This window comes from Perognathus longimembris, chromosome 15 (genome assembly GCF_023159225.1).
Source record: "Perognathus longimembris pacificus isolate PPM17 chromosome 15, ASM2315922v1, whole genome shotgun sequence".
In the NCBI taxonomy this organism is placed as follows: Eukaryota; Metazoa; Chordata; class Mammalia; order Rodentia; family Heteromyidae; genus Perognathus; species Perognathus longimembris.
In genome coordinates, this window is record NC_063175.1 from 30502225 (window position 1) to 30520932 (window position 18708).

The 18708-nt window shown below is 39.4% G+C and overlaps 1 protein-coding gene across 1 annotated transcript in view; it reads right to left on the reverse strand.

Moving 5' to 3' along the window:
- Window positions 1-2089: 2089 nt before the first annotated feature.
- The window catches only part of Rprd1a (regulation of nuclear pre-mRNA domain containing 1A), a 56007-nt gene continuing 39388 nt past the window's right edge, over window positions 2090-18708 (reverse strand). The window contains exon 7 of the mRNA XM_048363051.1: window positions 2090-5478. Coding sequence (XP_048219008.1) covers window positions 5329-5478 — 150 coding nt within the window. The 3' untranslated portion in view covers window positions 2090-5328. The remainder of the gene's footprint in view (window positions 5479-18708) is intronic.

Sequence of the window (18708 nt, forward strand, 5' to 3'; positions counted from 1 at the left end):
AAGAAATGTATAGTCTTAATTCCTGAAAGTAAAATTAGTAAACAACCTTTTGTACTTTTATTCTTTAAATTTATGGAAACTCAGTCCAAGGACAAACTTCCTGGCAGCCCTCAGTATTTATAGGGAGAATGTATCATTTGATTGAGTAACTGAAACCTCAGAGGTGGTTATGAGGACCAAAAAATATATAACAAAGGATAGGTAGCCATTGAATATTATTTATTTTATCCTCTTGTTTTTGCAATTTTCATTATTGATGTCATTTTCTTCCAAAAGGAAATTGAGACTTAGAAGGTCTTTTCACTCCTGAGCTTCTTCCATATGTTGGTAATTTTATTGCTAATTCAGAAGAGGAGCCAAGTGTGTCCATATTTTCTCACAGTCATGCTCATAACTATAGTAAAATTCAAACAGATAAAACCTATATAATAAAATCTCATGTTTGCTGCAGTATCATTTACAATAACCAAGATGTGGAAACAGCCTAAGAGCCTATTAATGCACAAATGGAGATATTTTATTCTTTTTAAGGCACAGAGAGACAAATTCCAAATCACATGTGGATTTAGAGCAGTTGAACTGCAATTTCCAGAGGCTTGGGGACACGGGAAAGGAAAGACAGCGGATGGGTACAGCTTCAGTTAGGAAGAATAAATTCACAGTCATAATGTATACTTCAAGATAGCTGAAAAGATCTTAAATGTTCTCAACACAACTATACTGTATTTAAGGTGCTACATTAACTAGCCTGATTGATCAAGCCATACATGTTACGTTGTACTCTATAAATACAATTATTTAGCAACTAAAAATAAAATGGATGAGTAAGTTCATATAAGGTGATCTCAGTTGTAGAAATGAGCAAAAAAGAAAAGTAAAATTTAAATATTGAAAAAAAATTTCTTGTGCTCTTGAGATTTGAACTCAGGGCCTGGGCACTGTTAGCTTTTTTGTTCAAGGTTGGTGATCTACCACTTGAAATAGTTTTACTTTTGGCTTTGCTGGTTAATTGAGAGATAAGTCTCAGATGTTCCTGCCTGATCTGGTTTTGAACTGGGATTCTCAAATCAGCTTCTTGATGTAAGCCATTGGTGCCCAGCTTAAAAATCTCTAAACACTAGATGTTGGTGGATCCTAGCTATTGAAGTGGCTGAGATCTGAGGATTTCAGCTTAAAGCCGGCCAGGGCAAGAAAGTCTGTGAGACTCTTCAATAAACCACTCAGGAAAAAACATGTTGGTGCTGTGGCTCAAAGTGGTAGTGCACTAGCCTTGAGCAAAAAGCAGCTCAGGAACAGTGCCCAGGCCCTGAGTTCAAGCCCCAGGACTGGCAAAAACAACAACAAAAAACCTTTTCAAACAAGTCATTTATTGTTTCTACTCCTCTTTGCTGCTTGAAAATTTTAAGCTTAAATTGTATTTACTAGGGCTTAGAAAACGGAATAGCTGAAAAACAACTAGTCACCAATTGGTCGAATAATTTTATGATGCAAAATTATACTAACTAGTGCAAACTTCAAAAAAATGGTGAGCTGGGCCATACTCATAATTAATCAGACTGACAGCCTAGGTTCATAAACTACTGAAAAGCCGAGGAAGAATTCCGATGGTATTCTTAGCTCAATAGCTATGAACACATAAGATGCTACACCAAATGAACTCCAAGTTATGGAAATAAGTGGTTTGTCATTGTTATTTTCAACATACTTTGTGAAATGCCTTTTGTTGTTCTTCCCTACAGTTTCACCCCTGATGTCACTGTAACTGATTTTGGTACCCTAGGTATTGTATATATGTTTATAGGAACTATGGAAGGGAAGGGGAACATTAAAATGGAGAGACAAAGGGTAAAAGGTGAACCAATGCAACAGCACTACTTACAAGACAATATGCTATAAACCAACTGTTCAACTGGAGTAGGGGAGTTGGGAATGGGGTAAGGTGGGAGAAAAATGAGGGAGGAGGGAACAAGTTTGATAAGAAATGTACTTACGTATTAAACTAACCCCTCTGAACACTTTTGACAATAATGTTTTTTAAAGAAACAATAGTATAGGGATCTATAGGATCACAAAAATAACCAACACAACCTTCAAAAAGAACATAAAACTTTATTAAGAATAGCTTATACAGCCAAAGAAAAGGGGGTGAAACAGTCTAGGAGAGTTCATCTTCCCATGTGCTATTGCCTCCTCAGAACAGTCTTGTGAATGGCTGGAATTACAGTGGGCAACAAATGCTCTGTTTAAATCAATTCATTAAATAACACAATGTTCCCTTTCTGTATAGAGAAGAACTTGTTTACACTTTCAACAGTTCCGATATAGTGCAACAACTATGAGACAAGACTACACCTTTAGGAGCTATTTTTTAATAGAATATTAAGCAGTTTATTAGCTGTCATTTCATATCACGTAAATCTTTAAAATAGGAAATTCAGAAAGGGCCTTCCAAATTCTCCTAATTAACTCATTTGTACTTTGGAGATTTTCCTATTTAAGGAGTTCTCAGAACCAGTCTATTAAACTATACTGTAAAAGATGAGTTCTCATCTACAGTGACAACTGACAATTAGGTGTTTTCTTTTAATTTTGCAAATCAAGACTGGATCATCCCAGCTTTTGCTAATTCTAAAGGATTTCTTATACAAAAACCCTGATTCAGAGTGCACGTGAAAGAGGTACCAAAATAGCTGTGAACAGAATAGTTTTCCTCAGGAGGAGGTTAGCTATAGAACTGATTCTCTCCGACTTCATTCCCCTGTGGTCTTTCATTTACGGTAGAGATGGAAGAAGCAGAGGGAGCGCCTAGCCAGATCACCACTCCAGACAGCTCTCAGGCTGTTCATGGGGAAGAGTCATGATACCCATTCAAAACACAGTACCCCTAACTGCAGGTGTGCAGACATGCTCTCTGGAGGAGCCGGGCCAGACCACACTCAGTTGCATGATTTGCCTCGGGTACACAGTGGACAAAATGCTCATGATTTAGAATTTGGTATTAGAGTACCCCCAGCCTAACCCCATTTCTTGAGAACATCTAGTCTTCTTCTTAGGAAGGATGATTTTTTTCTTTTTTTACTGTTAAGGCTTACCATGTTAACTATTATAAGGCTGAAATGTGACTCCTAATATAGACTAGTTTGTGTTCAGTTAGTGAGCTAACCAACAACTGAGGTTTGTGGAGGACTGACTGGTCAAGAAGTGCAATTCAGGTACCTGAGTACCATCACATCACAAATCTCAGCAAGCTCTTTAAAAAAATAATGCATTTTATCATAAATATTTAGAGAAGATACTGGCATTAAATCAGTATCTAAGTCAGAAGTTTGTCAAGAATGGTGAAAATATTTCCACATATTTCTCCAAGATTGTAAATGTTGCTAGGAGTACATACTTTATAAATTAGCTTTAAATGGAAAAATATTTTTGAATGGATAAATCACTACATTAGCAGATCATAAATAAAGCCAAGATATTGAAATAAATTAGCATACAAGTTTTTGCTTTCACATTAACAACAAAAACCAGCTTCTATACGTTCATAACAATGATAACCAGGTTTCGTAGCTGTACGTTTATTACCTCCCTCTTTTGCAGAATCTTTCCTTGTATTTCCCCACACTTAACCACAGAGGCACACACCTCAGTGTGTGTCTGGCTCCACACATAATTTCCTTAGAGTGACATTACAAATGAGTAACTTATCAACCATATCACAAGTACATTCATGGTTAAATGGATTAGGTTTCCAGCTGAGCTTCAGTGGTAGAGTGACAGAGAACAGAGAACCTAACTATTGTTTCTGTGAAAAAATGTCCTAAGTCTCAAAAGCTGACCAAAACACTTTGAGTACAAGATATATATGTAAGGGGACGAATGACTACTTCTATGCATCTGTTTTGAAGAGAGGTCAAAATTTTAAAATCAGTTTCCAGAACTACTAGCTATGAAAAATAAATAATTACCTTTTTCGCTTGTAATCATCTTAACTATAGTTCTAACACTGAGAAAACAGAGTACAGCCATTCGGAGTAGTGAGACATAATTGGCTTGTGTGATTTAAAGGGTGTTCTATTAACTATCTAATTGAATCTGATAGGAGAAATGTCTAATATGTAAAGCAATGAAAGAGAAAGATGCTTGTTCTAAATTATTATTGAATACAAATTCACAGCTTAACAATGAAATTCCAAAAAGCTGGAGAGCATGCAACTGCCCTAACACACAGGGTTAGAAATAAAAGGTAAAGGTACATTTGTTTTGTATTTACATCTGTAAACATACAAATATAGAATTTACCAGATCTACCCTGTAATGTAGCACTGCTTCATTTCCAAGCATACAGTCATTCAAAAACCTTAAAGAAACTATCAATGTTCCAAAGTTAGTTTACTAAATGTTGATGAATAATGGATTCTTGAGCTTTTAGTGCTACAAGTTCTAGAATTTTTAAGTTATATGGCCAAGGGAATAGTAAAATGATCATTACTTTGTTTCTTTTAATCCCATAGATGGTGTTTTTTGTTGAAGGGATCGATTATGTTAAAACAAGACTGATTTGACAAATAGCACTCAGTTCCAGAACCAAAGTTCTTCTCTTGGTGGAGTGTCAAATTTCATAACACTTTCATTTTAATCTGCTCAAATAATTCTAAATAGTACAACTAAAGTATTCCCCATTTAGTAACTTTTTTATTCTGGCAGCTGGAATGGAACTCGTACAGTGCTACGGAGGAAAGTTCTCTAGGCCTTGACCTGACCTTCCCAGGGGTATCCATGTTTAATGTTAAGTTACAGACCTCTAAGGAACCAAAGGCCTTGGAGAGGCACTGAACCAGCACTGGTGTTGGGGGAGAAGGGTGAAAATTACATTGGAACATATAGTCCCTTCTACAGTCAAGTCCTAAACTGTGCCATAATAAAGTCTCAACCAGATCCTGATTAGTTCTTCCCCTTTAGAATTAGATAGTATACAGTGATTAGATACTGAAAAGAAAGAAAAAGAAAAGCAACTGAAAATACATGAAGAAATAGAAAGATGGAATTTCTCACAAGGCCCTGAATCAAAAAAATTTACAAAAAGGTCTTTTGAAAATAATCACTATTTGTGAGTTACTGATACACAGGCATCATCACTTTGTTTAGCCTAGTCACATTAACTTACTAGTAAAATAGTAAACAAACAAACATTTTAACAATTTTATAAATTACTTGTCATTTCTTTGTTAGTACCACTCTCTCAACAATATACAAAAATAATGCTTACAGAACTATCCACCTAATCTGTCTTCTCTTCCAAAGTTCTGGGCCCTGGAAAGAGATTGGGCATCAGTCTTCACTGTAGATGTCTCCAGCAAAGGGCAGGTGCATGTGGCTGCCGGTGACATTTGGCAATCGAGATAAATCTGGCAGGCTCTGGATCCGAGACCTGAGTTCTTTGCGCACCAGGGAAACTCTGGCCAACTTGCGCTTGTATTCCTGTAACACCAAACCACTTTAGTCAGTATCTGGGGATTCAAAGGACTATCTAGCTAATGATCTGAAATAACAAAAATAAAACCCTGCTACTATTGTCAATTAATGACAAGATCATTCCAACATGAGTTTTAGTTTATCCAAACAGGTGAATACGATTGAATACTTGACATGCATATGTGAAAGCATCATAATGAACCTTGTTAATTTGTACAATATACATTACTAAAAGAAAGAGCTTTGAGACTACTGTCGACATATTGTCTAATATCGACATTACATTTAAAGCCCTAGGCGAATTTTCTTGGGCTTGGCCACGTGGCTACTGTATATGTTCTTGATACATTGTATATTGTATATATGTCTACCTGACCCAGAGAAGGGAAAGGAAAACAGGGCGTAAGATATCACAAGAAATGTATACACTGCCCTACTATGTAACTGTACCCTTTTTGCACAACACCTTGTCAAAAAAAATTGTGTTCAATTAATAAGTTAAATTTTAAAAAAAGAAAGAGCTCTGAAAATAATGTAACTAAACTTTTTTTGGTCGGTTTTGGGGCTTGAACTCAGGGTCTGGGTGCTGTCCCTGAGCTTCTTTGTGCTCAAGGCTAGTAGTGCTCTACCAGTTGAGCTACAGAGCCACTTGCCGGTTTTTTGAGTGGTTAATTGGAAATAAGAGGCTAATGGAACTGAGATCCTTAGATCTCAGCATCCTGAGTAGCTGGGATTACGGGCATGAGCCACCAGCACTTGGTTTAAACTGTTTTTTCTTGCCAGTCCTGGGGCTTGGACTCAGGGCCTGAGCACTGTCCCTGGCTTCTTCTTGCTCAAGGCTAGCACTCTGCCACTTGAGCCACAGCGCCACTTCTGGCCTTTTCTATATATGTGGTGCTGAGGAATCAAACCCAGGGCTTCATGTACACAAGGCAAGCACTCTTGCCACCAAGACATATTCCCAGCCCCTTAAACTCTTAATATGAAAAAACCCACAATATTTTTTCACAACTGTAGAAAGATGAATATGTTAATACACTTAACCTCAGTATATAAGGTTTTCAGCTTTGACTTTGAACAAGAAAAGTTACACATAAATTTCCCCTACAAACCTGAACTAAAACTCAGCGCTGTTTTAATTATGTTAGCAACAAAACACATTAGTCAGTATCTGTGACTTTGTCTCTAATAGAAATCAGTTCCTTCATATTATAATTTTATGAATTATTTCAAGTTACTGTTATCATTGCTTTACAACTTTATTAAGTTTTTAAATCCAGCACTGAATCTTATTAACAAAGAAACATATACTGCTGTACACAATGAAAATGTTTGTCAACCATAATTCAATATAACTCATTTCCTTTGTAATGGTATGCATTTTATTTTGTAAAACTAAAAACAAGAACTTCAGAAGGGATCCATGGCTCCCCAGAATGGGCACCACGAGTACAGGTTAGGGAAGCCTGCAAACAAGCTAAAGAAATCAGCCAATGAAAAGTGATGAGGATCATCCTTGGCTTACAGGGAATAGCTCATTCTGTATACTGGATATGTCTCCTTCTAGCTGAAAGTTCTAGACACTTAATTAAATCTTCTACAGGGACAGTAGAGAATATTCTCTTTTAATCAGTGGAGATGAGACATGAAGGGGCAGTGCAGAACAGGTATTCTTAAGGACCCCTCTGGCAAAAACTGATGTCCCACAGACAGCACAATGCAGTGTGACAGCCTTACACTTTGTCAGACAGCTTGCCCACAAACAGCCCTTCCTCATTAGCATATCTCAAAACTCTGATTGCACATCAAACCTACCTAAGCAATGTCTGAAAAGGACTATCTCTAAGAAAGCTATAGACCCCAATGCACATCAAATAAATGTGGCTATCCTGAAAGAGGGGCCAGAGCATATGGACAGGCTCCCAAATTCATGCTAGTATACTCCTGAGCCCCTTCCTTACAGTGTTAGTGCTAAATAAAGTGAAATAAACTAGTGAGTTTTCTCTCCAATTTTGTGAGGCAATTCTGGGGTTTAAACTCAATCTTGGACTTACTAGGCAAGCACTTTAACAATTAAGCTATTCCCACCCTATTTCTGCTTTAGTTATTTTTAAGATAATAGGGTCTTGTGCTTTTTCCTAGGGATGGCCTCAAACTGAAATACTTCCACCTCAGCCTCCCATGTGGCTGGGTCTACAGGTACATACCACCATACCCTGCTGGGTTTTGAGATAAGGTGTGGTTAACTTTTGCCCACACTAGTGTCTAAGTACATCCCTCACATCTCCACTTCCCACAGACCTGGGATTACAGGGATCCTCCCCCCAAGCTTTTTCTTCTATTTTTAATCCTCTTCTTTTAAAGTATAATTGCATGGCGGATTTGTCAGATTAGGATAGCCTAACTTCTCTAAATAAATGGGAGAATGAAAGACTGATGCACAAGAAACAGGGCACACTAGGAGACAAAGCAAGCCAGGTTAGAAAGCTGGAAAATACAAGGATAGCTCTGAGAACATAACAGGGTATCAACTTGTTGTGACCACATATCCAGCATTTTCAATCATCTTGAAAGTCAAACTGCAGTAAGAGGTAGCTTAACAAGGATTTTGAGAGTCAGGGATGATTTTTCCTTTCACACTATCACCAGTGATATACACTGGAACAGTGTGCAGCATGGCAGCTCAGAGGGGCATATAAGAGATAAGCACCAGAGTATTTTACATTCTGCATGCATTTTTCTCCACAGAATCTACTGATGACATGGGGCTAGGAATATGACCTAGTGGCAAGAGTGCTTGCCTCCTATACATGAATCCCTGGGTTTGATTCCTCAGCACCACATATATAGAAAAGGCCAGAAGAGGCACTGTGGCTCAAGTGGTAGAGTGCTAGCCTTGAGCAAAAAGATGCCAGGGACAGTGCTAAGGCCCTGAGTTCAAGCGCCAGGACTGGCCAAAAAAAAAAAAAAAAAAAAAAAAAGAATCTACTGATGACAATATACATATATGTCAAAGGGAGACTGTTTTGAAAGCACAAGACGGTGAGTTTAACACACAGTGTCACATGACAATGATGATGACTGTGCAAAAGGGAGGCTGGTGGGGTGAGGTGAGAGAGGTGAAGAGGATTGAGTATATGGCACAGATATTTGTGAAGAAAATAAAATCCATCAAAGACTTTCAAAAAGTAGGAGGGGAAAAAGGAGGTGAAAGGAGTATAAGTGGTAAACCTGCTCAAAGGACATGTCACAATGAAATTCTGTTATGCTACCATTGCATTCCAATAAAAACGTTTTTAAGGTGTATCTTTAATTCTTTATTGGGGGCCAGTATGGAGATTTGAACTCCAGGTCCTGTGATTACTAGGCAAGTGTTCTGCCACTAGAGCCATGCCTCTAGCCCTTTTTGCTTTCTTAGATAGGGTCTTATTTTTTGCCTGGGCATGATCTTCCTACTACATCTTACACAAAGCTGGCATTACCTCTATGCCTCATCTCCAAGTGAGATGAACTTGAAATCCACAAGCCATCATAGTAAAAGTGCAAAGTCAAAATAGTGAAAGGAGAAAGCTATAAATGCCTATTACTTCCTTACAAAAGGACCTGAATAAGCAGAAGGGAACAGTATATACATTCAAAATGCTCAAAAAGAATTCTAACCCCAAAATGAGGGAGGAGGTAACAAGTCGAACAAGAAATGTACTCACTGCCTTACATATGAAACTGTAACCTCTCTGTACTTCACTTTGACAATCAAGGGGGGAAAAAATAAAGGAACCAGAAAAAAAATCCAGTCCCAAATCCTAAGTCTAGCAGACCTACATTTCTAAAACAACAATTTCTGCAGATACAATTGAATTTGTTGCTAGCAGACCCACCTTATAGGAAATTTGAAAAAAAAAAAAAAAACAATTTTAAACTAAAAGCCAGTGTCTCTCCAAAGTAAACCGAATCCATATGAAGAACCAAAAGTAAAAGTTATTGTCACAGACTGAATGTGTGTTGAAGCCCTAACCCAAATGTGACTACACTCTACCACTCAAAAGCCTCAACTCCTTTTTGCTTCTTGCTAGTTAACTGGAGATACAGAGTCTAATGGACTTTTCTGCCTGGTCTGGATTCAAATCACAATCCTCAAATCCCAGCCTCCTGAGTAGTCAGGATTGTTACAAGCATGAGCCACCTGCACCTGGCAAAATAGCTACTTTTAAAACATACGCCTGGATAATTTTACAGGGTTAATCTGATCAAACTACAATATACAAATATATAAAATGCCACAGTGAAACCTTATATACACAAATAAAAATCAGTAAATACAGACTAATAATGCCATGAAACATCACAAAAGAATGGAGGGTTTAACAAAAAAAAAAGAGAGAGAGAAAAATCAGTTACACATATTTCTTCAGAAAGGCAGCTTTCATAAGAGAATACAGAATTCGTTCATGTGCTAAACTAGCTACATACTTGAAAGTTTTTGTTTTGCACGAGTAGGGAGGTAGCTCAGTGACAGATCACTTGCCTAATCATGTGCTTGGCTCTGGGTTTCATCTCTACGCTTTGCAAAATGTTATCTAGGCCAGGGCAGAAAAAAAAAATGTCAACAAAATGAAAAGCTGACCAGTGTCTTTTTCTTATTTCTACAAATATGGTAAGCAGAGAAACCCAGCTCTGTACCTTAATCCTCTGCTCTTGTCAATCTTACCCCTCTGTTTAGCCAATAGCTATTTTACATTTTAAAATCCAAGTACAACGTGAAGGCCACAACCATGGAGTATGTATGTACTTCAATGCGCATGTGTGTGCATCTATTGTACAGCCAACATGGAGATCAAGATGCAGGCTGTTGTGGCTGTGAATGTAGCTTAGCGGTAGAGTGCTTGCCTAGCATGCATGAAGCCCTGAATTCAACTCCTCGATACCACATAAACAGTGCTGTGTCTCAAGTGGTAGAGTGCTAGTCTTGAGCAAAAGCAGCTCAGAGACAGTGCCCTGGCCCTGAGTTCAAGCCCCAGGACTGGCCAAAAAAAAAAAGGTGCAGGCTGTCTCACGAGGCTTCTGTGTAGCACCTCTCCCAACTATTAATATTTTCCAAATTGTAGTTGTGTGTCACCCCTTATAATGTATTAGCCAATAGTCAGATCATAGTGTGTGCGAGTATGTGTGTACTGGGGCTTGAACTGAGGGGCTCTGGCACGTTCTCTTAGCTTCTTCACTGAAGGCTGGTACTCCACCAACTGAGCCACAGCTTACTTCCAGCTTTTTGCTGTTTAAATGGATAGAGATAAGAATCTCACAGACTTTCCTGCCTGGGTTGTCTTTAAACTGCTATCTTCAGATCCCAGCATAGCTAGGAATGCAGATGTGAGTTACCAGTGCCCAGCTTCAACTCAACAAATCTTCATCCTGAGAAAAAGTAACAGTGCAATGCCAGGTTTATTGTTGTGCCCTGGCTTTTGATTCAACAGAGTAAAATGAACATGACTACTCAAAGTCTTATCAGGCAGCACTGTGGTACAAGTCAACGCCAGCCTCATTCTTCATGGACAAGTCATTGTATGTCTCTCTGCTATTCTTCTCATAAACAAGGTTGCATCTCTGTCCTTAGTTTACAGATTTACTCTTTACTCTCCAGTGTCATCACTGCCACGTTGAAACTCTGTCTCTTCTAACACTCATCACTTTCCAGTTCCAACTTCATACAAGGCTCAGTCTCACTGGTTAAATCCAAGCCCTTTCATTCTGCCCAATTTTACCCCCCATTATAGTCTAGAAGCCTCTCCTCCCATTCCTATATCCTTACTCCAGGCTCACAGCTGGAGCTCTCTGCACTGTCCTCTGTTGTCCTCTCAGGGGCAGGAGCCTAATTCACACTTGTAAAAGAAGCATGCTCTGTGTCATGTGCACTCCAAGTGAGCTAAGGCCAGCTTGGAATCTACTAGGCAAAATTTTTTTCTACTATATATAAAATGTTCAGAACTTAAGATTCTGTAAAAATCTACATTAACTGACACTGCCATGGAAACTTTCCCTACTCCAGCTTTAAGGTAATCTTGTAGGCTAAGGATATGGCCTAGTGGCAAGAGCGCTTGCCTCCTATACATGAAGCCCTGGGTTCAATTCCCCAATATCATATATACAGAAAATGGCCAGAAGTGGCACTGTGGCTCAAGTGGCAGAGTGCTAGCCTTGAGGGCTGGGGATATAGCCTAGTGGCAAGAGTGCCTGCCTCGGATACACGAGGCCCTAGGTTCGATTCCCCAGCACCACATATACAGAAAACGGCCAGAAGCGGCGCTGTGGCTCAAGTGGCAGAGTGCTAGCCTTGAGCAGGAAGAAGCCAGGGACAGTGCTCAGGCCCTGAGTTCAAGGCCCAGGACTGGCCAAAAAAAAAAAAAAGAAAAAAAAGCAGATAATCTTGTAAAACGTGCTTCTACTCCAAGTACTTTTTTTCACTTCAATTACTTCTGAACTTAAATATTACATGATTGTTTTCTGGTTTTATATCCATAATTAGAAGAAATTTGGAGAAATTTTACTTCTTACGTACTTGTATTCCATGAAGTACTCAGAAGATTAACAGGATCTAACCAGTACTCCATGACATCAGCACACCTGGACAGAAGCACTGCCTCTGTGACTGTGAGCAGAAGCCGGTAGGCCCCAAGTCTCAAGTGCCTCCTTTAATTGTTCTAAAATGTAGTGCTTTAAATGAAGTTTATTTCCGAGACTACATTTTTATGACTGCCTTTCCTTGTATGATGCTAACAATTCAGCTCTCCTCTTTTATAGAACAATGGATACTTAAAAACAAAACATAGTGGGCTGGGAATGTGGCTTAGTGGTAGAGTGCTTGTGTAGCATGCCTGAAGACCTGGGTTCGATTCCTCAGTACCACATAAACAGAAAAAAAAAAAATAGAAGTAATGCTGTGTCTCAAGTGGTAGACTGCCAGCCTTAAGCAAAAGAAACTCAGGGATGGTGCCCAGGCCCTGAGTCCAAGCCCCCAGGACTGGCAAACATAAATAAATAAATAACAAAATGCACATGGAAAGCCAGCAGTTGTGGTGCATGCTTAAAATCCCAGCAATTGGGAGGCACTAGCAGGACTAAGTTCAAGGCCAGTGTGAGTCTATCTCAAAATACAAAGAATGTGGAGAATTTCAAGTGCATACACATGGAGATCTTTAAGTGGCCAATTAAGGGTTATGCAATTCTAAGATGACGCCTAGGGGAGTAAGACTACATTGACTTCTCACCCACTTGCTGTTACTGTAACAGAACTGCACCCAACCAGGAAGCTGAACCCTGATTCCCATGAGCTACTTGTATGGCGTTCCTTTGGAACCCATGGATTTCAGAATGTTGTAAAAACCACACTTATCTAGGTCATTCCCTATCTCTTCCCTTGTGAAATCCATTTCTAGAGTACTTCTCAAGAATAACAATGATAGCTGAGTAACACTCAGGATCAAAAAAAATGATACTAGGAGTTTACAAGGAGACAAACTCCCCAGCTTAAGCATTTAAGATTTTCTTCTCGACATTTTCTTAAGCAGTTCTGGGACTTGAACTCAGGGCCTCCACACTCCCTCAGCTTGCTTGCTCACAGCCAGGTCCATACCATCTGAACCACACCTCCAAACCAGCTATTGGCTGGTCAATTGTAGATGTACAATTTCAGGACCATTTTGCCCAAATTGCCTCTGCACTTTGTTCCTTTCATCTCAGCCTCCGGAGTAGCTAGAATTACAGGTATGAGCCACAGGCATGTAGCCAACATTTCTTAAAAGTGAAGATAATGGAGTATTTACAGTGTAAATATTTACATGAAATTCCTGAAGTCACATCTTTGCAAACATCCAAGCAATTATATTTTACCCTGTAAATTTCAGTATCTGTGTCTTTAGTCTGAACTTTGATGGCTTCTGTTTACCTCTTGGCATTCTTCTCACTTTTCATTTTAGTCATATATTTGAGAATTAAAATAAGTGGGTTCTTAGAGAAAAAAAATCCATGTTGAAGTCATAAGTAATCAATCATAGTCTTTTAGCTGGTAGTAATCTTCATGATCCTGTTTTCCTAGTCTTCATGGTTTTGTTGTTTGGGTATATTTCACCCTGTACTTTGCCCTATTATTGAAGCTGCTGCCTTCAACATAACTATTAAGCTTTGTTGGGCACCAGTGGCTCACACCATATACAGTGTGAGCCATTTCAGTCTCCTGTTGGGAGACTAAAGTGAGGTTGGCAGTCTGAGGAAACCCTGGAAGAAAAAAGTTCATGAGACCCTTTCTTAAGCACTAGTTACATGCAGTGGTAAACACCTGATATCCTGACTACATGGGTGGCTGAGATCAGGAAAACCATGGTTTCAGGCTGTCTGGGGCAAAAAAATCCTTCAGACTATTTCAACACAAAGTTGGGCATGGTGACATAAACCTGTCATCCCAACTACAGTGAGAAGTGAAAAATAAAAATGCTGTAATCTACATGCATGCCTGAGCAGAAAGTGAGATTTTATCTCAAACATAGCTGGCACAAATAAAATGATGGAGGCATGGTCAGTGACAGAGCACCTCAAGCACAATGCTGAGTTCAAACCCCAGGTCTGCCATGAAAACGTTTATGTACATTTTTAAAACCATCATACTTCAGTTTTTATTTCATTTTGCTTTGCCCTCAGGGACTCTTTGCTAGGTTAAGACAGGAAAAGCTGATACACACACACAGACACACACACACTCCTAAGGCAAAGAAATGTCATGTCTTAGTACAGCTGGCATGATGCTTGGAATTGGCCATAGATTCCCATATGGATGACAGCAGGGAATTTCTAAGGCTGGAAATTAGTCAAGTCTGTTACCAGCCCTAAGGGAGAGAATACAAAGACCTCCATAGCTTACTTTATTTATCCTAAAACAAATGCTTAATTAACTAGGTGTGGTGATCCATGCCTGTAAGCTTGGGAAGGTACAGACTTGGGAGAACTGAGATTCAAGACCAGACAAAAAGCTAGTGAGACACCATCTCAACATTAAACTGGGCCTGCTAATGTGGTGTGTCATCCCAATTATGTGAGGGTATCAACCTGAGGGTGGCCCCAAGCAAAACACAAGACTGTTACCTAAATAAAGCAAACAAAAGCTGGAGGTGTGGATCAAGTGGTAGAACATCGGCCCAGCTAGAGAGAGCCCTGGGTTCAAATCCAAGATTACCTGCCATCCACTTCCCACACCCCAATAATCTTCAAACTCAGCCTAGTATCTAATATGGGAACTGATTAGTTACTAAGAAATGAGGTAACATCACATCTTTTTCTCATTTTTTTCCTGTTACCCCAAATTCTCAGAGTTGCCACTTTTCAACTGACTATAGGGAAGTATATTTTAGGGAAATAGATGGCATCTAACAAGCTGAATGTCAGAGCTCACATTCTTTAGCAGTTCTGTTACTGCAAACTTTCATTCACCTTCTTTATTAACAAACTGAAAAGACACATGGCTTTACCATGCTATCTGCAAGGAATCTAAAGCCTAACTGGCTACTAACTGGGTTTAAAACATCAAAAATGCTAAATTTTAATGAGCATATACATATTGGGAGATCTAGCACACTGTAACTCAAACCAAATAGCACATTTTCTAAATCTTTGAATGCCATTGTCCTAAGCATTCCCTTTAATCTTCACAGGTAGACTAGTGCTAGCCTTCTGTTACAGATGGTAGAACGCTATAATTACTCACAAAGAATCATCATCCTAAGTTAGCAAACAGAGTAAAGGGGGTAGGGGGGTCCAACCTAGACAGATTGGCTTCAGTCCTCATGCTTTGGTACCATTAAGCTATGTCCTGGAATTAATTTAGGGACAGACATTCTGAAGTATGTTGGCCAAGTGAAAGCTATTTGTCAGCTACTGAGTACCACAGTCCTATCCTAAACCTCAAAACTCCAAAGAGGCCACAAACTGTCATTGTACCAATCAGTCTGTTATTAAAGCATTTCTGGCTTCCCTGGTAAGTGAAGACAAGTCTCAATTTCTCATAAATAGCATGTGGGCCTTCAGATGAACTGTAATCAGAGTACAGTAGCAATTGCAGAGCAGACAGAAGGGCAAGGAAGGCAAGAAGAGAGATGGCAGGAAAGGTGCTCAATATTCCATTGAGGTTTAACCTAAAGACAAGTCAGTTCTCCCCCTGGCTGTTTGTGGTTGTGTGTGTACACACGCATAAGCCATAATCTGATACAACATATAACATTATCTCTGCTTTCTCTATGGTGTTTGCCTTTCCCATTAGAAAGCACTCTATTGGGGCTGGGGATATAGCCTAGTGGCAAGAGTGCCTGCCTCGGATACATGAGGCCCTAGGTTCAATTCCCCAGCACCACATATACAGAAAACAGCCAGAAGCGGCGCTGTGGCTCAAGTGGCAGAGTGCTAGCCTTGAGCGGGAAGAAGCCAGGGACAGTGCTCAGGCCCTGAGTCCAAGGCCCAGGACTGGCCAAAAAAAAAAAAAAAAAGAAAGAAAGAAAGCACTCTATTGATCAAGTTTATAAATTCCTGACCTAATAATTACAAAACTTGTGTCATACACAACTAGTGCTGATGTTTAGACTTGGTTTTGCTATTAGCTTGCCTTACCATTTCTATTAAGCCCCAAACACGACATATCAGACAACAAACCGTAAGGTAAATGTGTTAGTGTATGATGAGGGTGTATAAAAGTGGGTTTAGATGTAGATGCTATAGACTAATACATTATGAACATAGCAAGATTTAGTGAAGTGAATGCAGGTCTAGCCACAGCTAGGTTTCCCTATTCAATCTCAGCAAAATAACTTTCCAGACTTTACCCAGAGGCAGGGGTCTGGGTGGCAATGGAAATGCAAACAAAACACCCTAGAGAACAGTCGAGAGAATAAGGTGGGGTGGTCAGAGTTGGGGACAGATAAAATTTATGTGAAGCCAGGTGCTGGTGGCTCCTGCCTATAATCCTAGCTACTCAAGGCTGAGGCCTGAAGGTCATGGTTCAAAGCCAGTCCAGGCAGAAAAGTTCAGTAGATTCTTACTTCCAATTAACTACCAGAAAATGAGAAGTGCTGTGGTTCAAAGAGTGCTAGCCTCGAGCAAAAGAGCTCACGAATAGCCCAAGCCCTGAGTTCAAGCCCCATGACAATAAAAAGCATGTGTGTGTGTGAACATCTGTCCTTGGATACTAATTGGTTTACGGCCAGTGGACACTATTAACAGTAACAAGCAAGACCATGCTTCCAGTTTAAATGAAGTGTAGCTTAATCCCACACTAGCCACACTGTCATGCTAACAGCTACATATAATTAGTGTTTTCTCTAAAGCAAGTCTAACAAGGGTGCTAAGGCAAAGGGACCACTTGGCCATATATGATCCCAGCAGCTAGACGGGGACAGAATACTAAATTCTAGCACACATTAAGAAAGTCATACTGTTTGTTCATTCCAAATAGTTTGAGACAGGGCTTCCCTGTGAGGCCCATGATACTCCTACTTCTACCTGCCGAGTGGTAGAATTACATATTACTACCATGCTATTTTCTCATTTCCATACTTTCCCCTTCTGAGTTTTCCTTTCACAAATTAGCCAAAAGCAAGCCATGGTAGTACTATAATAAGCATTTCAGTTTTGCACAGCAAGGTCTACGGAGTAATGTGGATGTTGGTAACTACCATATAAGTCACATATGCTGAGGGCCACAGTGTCTCACTGGCTGGACAAGCCATACTAAAAGAGAATTTGTATGCATCTGTGTTGGGACTCAATTAGCACAACCCCGTCTTTCTCAGTTTAAGCTATTCTCATTTCATAGCTATTATGGCTTTAATGATGCTACCTACATACACTGTTTCCCTGCATACTTGCCTAGAGTTCTCATACTACTCCTTTGCTGGACAGAAAAGGTAGAGTTTTTTTCCATTATTTTGTGTTAATGATATCATGTTTTAAGTATACTAACTGGGGATGAGGGAAATGTCCACATGTTCAGGTACAGGCAGGGAGCTAAGGGATACCACTCAGGGCCTGGGTTCAAACCCCATTACTGGCATACACACAAAAACTGATGAAATTGTAGGTGGTACTTGTGTGTGTCATCATCAATGGATTCTAAACTATGATGAGTACATACTTTAAAAGAACTTTACTACTACCTGTTGCCATATAAACTTTTTTCCCTATTAAGTCTCCCTGCTGCAAATCACTCTCCATGTGAATCACTTAGCAACCACAAACGGGTTTCCAAACCAATGCTGTAGTTCCTCTCTGCTATAACCATCTACTTAGTGAAATTCAAGTGCCACAATGTAGCCCAAATTACTTTCTAATCCCATTTCACTCCTGGTAAAAACTCTCAGTTGCTAGAGTAACAGACTGTAGCAGTTGTTAATTGTCAGGCCTTTCTTTTGCCTCTGCAAGTAAGAGTAACTGCTTATCTACATAACTCCTTTAACCATCATAGTGCCTCTCAGGAGAGGCATTGCATGAGTGAGTGAACACAAGGGGAAAATGCAATGTGCACTTTATTCTCACTACCACTATTTCAGGGGGAAGAAAAAAAGGATTCAGATCTCATTTCTAGCTTTTCCACTAGGTGGCACTGTTACCCTTTCCACATTCAACAGGTAACTGCTGAGTACTGCTTATTCAAGCTAAGGCGTTGTATACTGTTAATGTTTCTTCTTATTGAAGAGAAAAAAAAAGACAACATAATTTACTACTTATAAATGGCCATTTTTCCCGATGTTCAAAATAATCAGCCCATCTCTTAGATACTGTGCCTTGAACACAGACCATCTAAATCTTTTTAAGGACAGGCCTCTCTTACCCAGGGCTAGAGTTTAAAGATGGTCCAAAAACATTCCTATTGTGCAAATGGGAATGAAGGTATTTTGAAGGGCTAGAGGTGTGGCCCAAGTGGTACAGGACTTGTCTAGCATGCACGAAGCCCTGGATTCAATCTGCAGTACCACAAAAATAAAAATAAAAATAACTGAGAAATCACTCATATAGCATTTCAATATATCATTTTATTTTTGTTGTTTATCCCTATTGGAGCCTACCTTGTAAGTTAAACTTTACCATAGGTATAAATACATAGGAAAAAACATACTATTTATACAGTTTGGCACTATGATCCATTCTTTCAGACACCCACTGTGTGTCTTAGAAAGCATCCACCACAGATAACAGGATACTACTGAA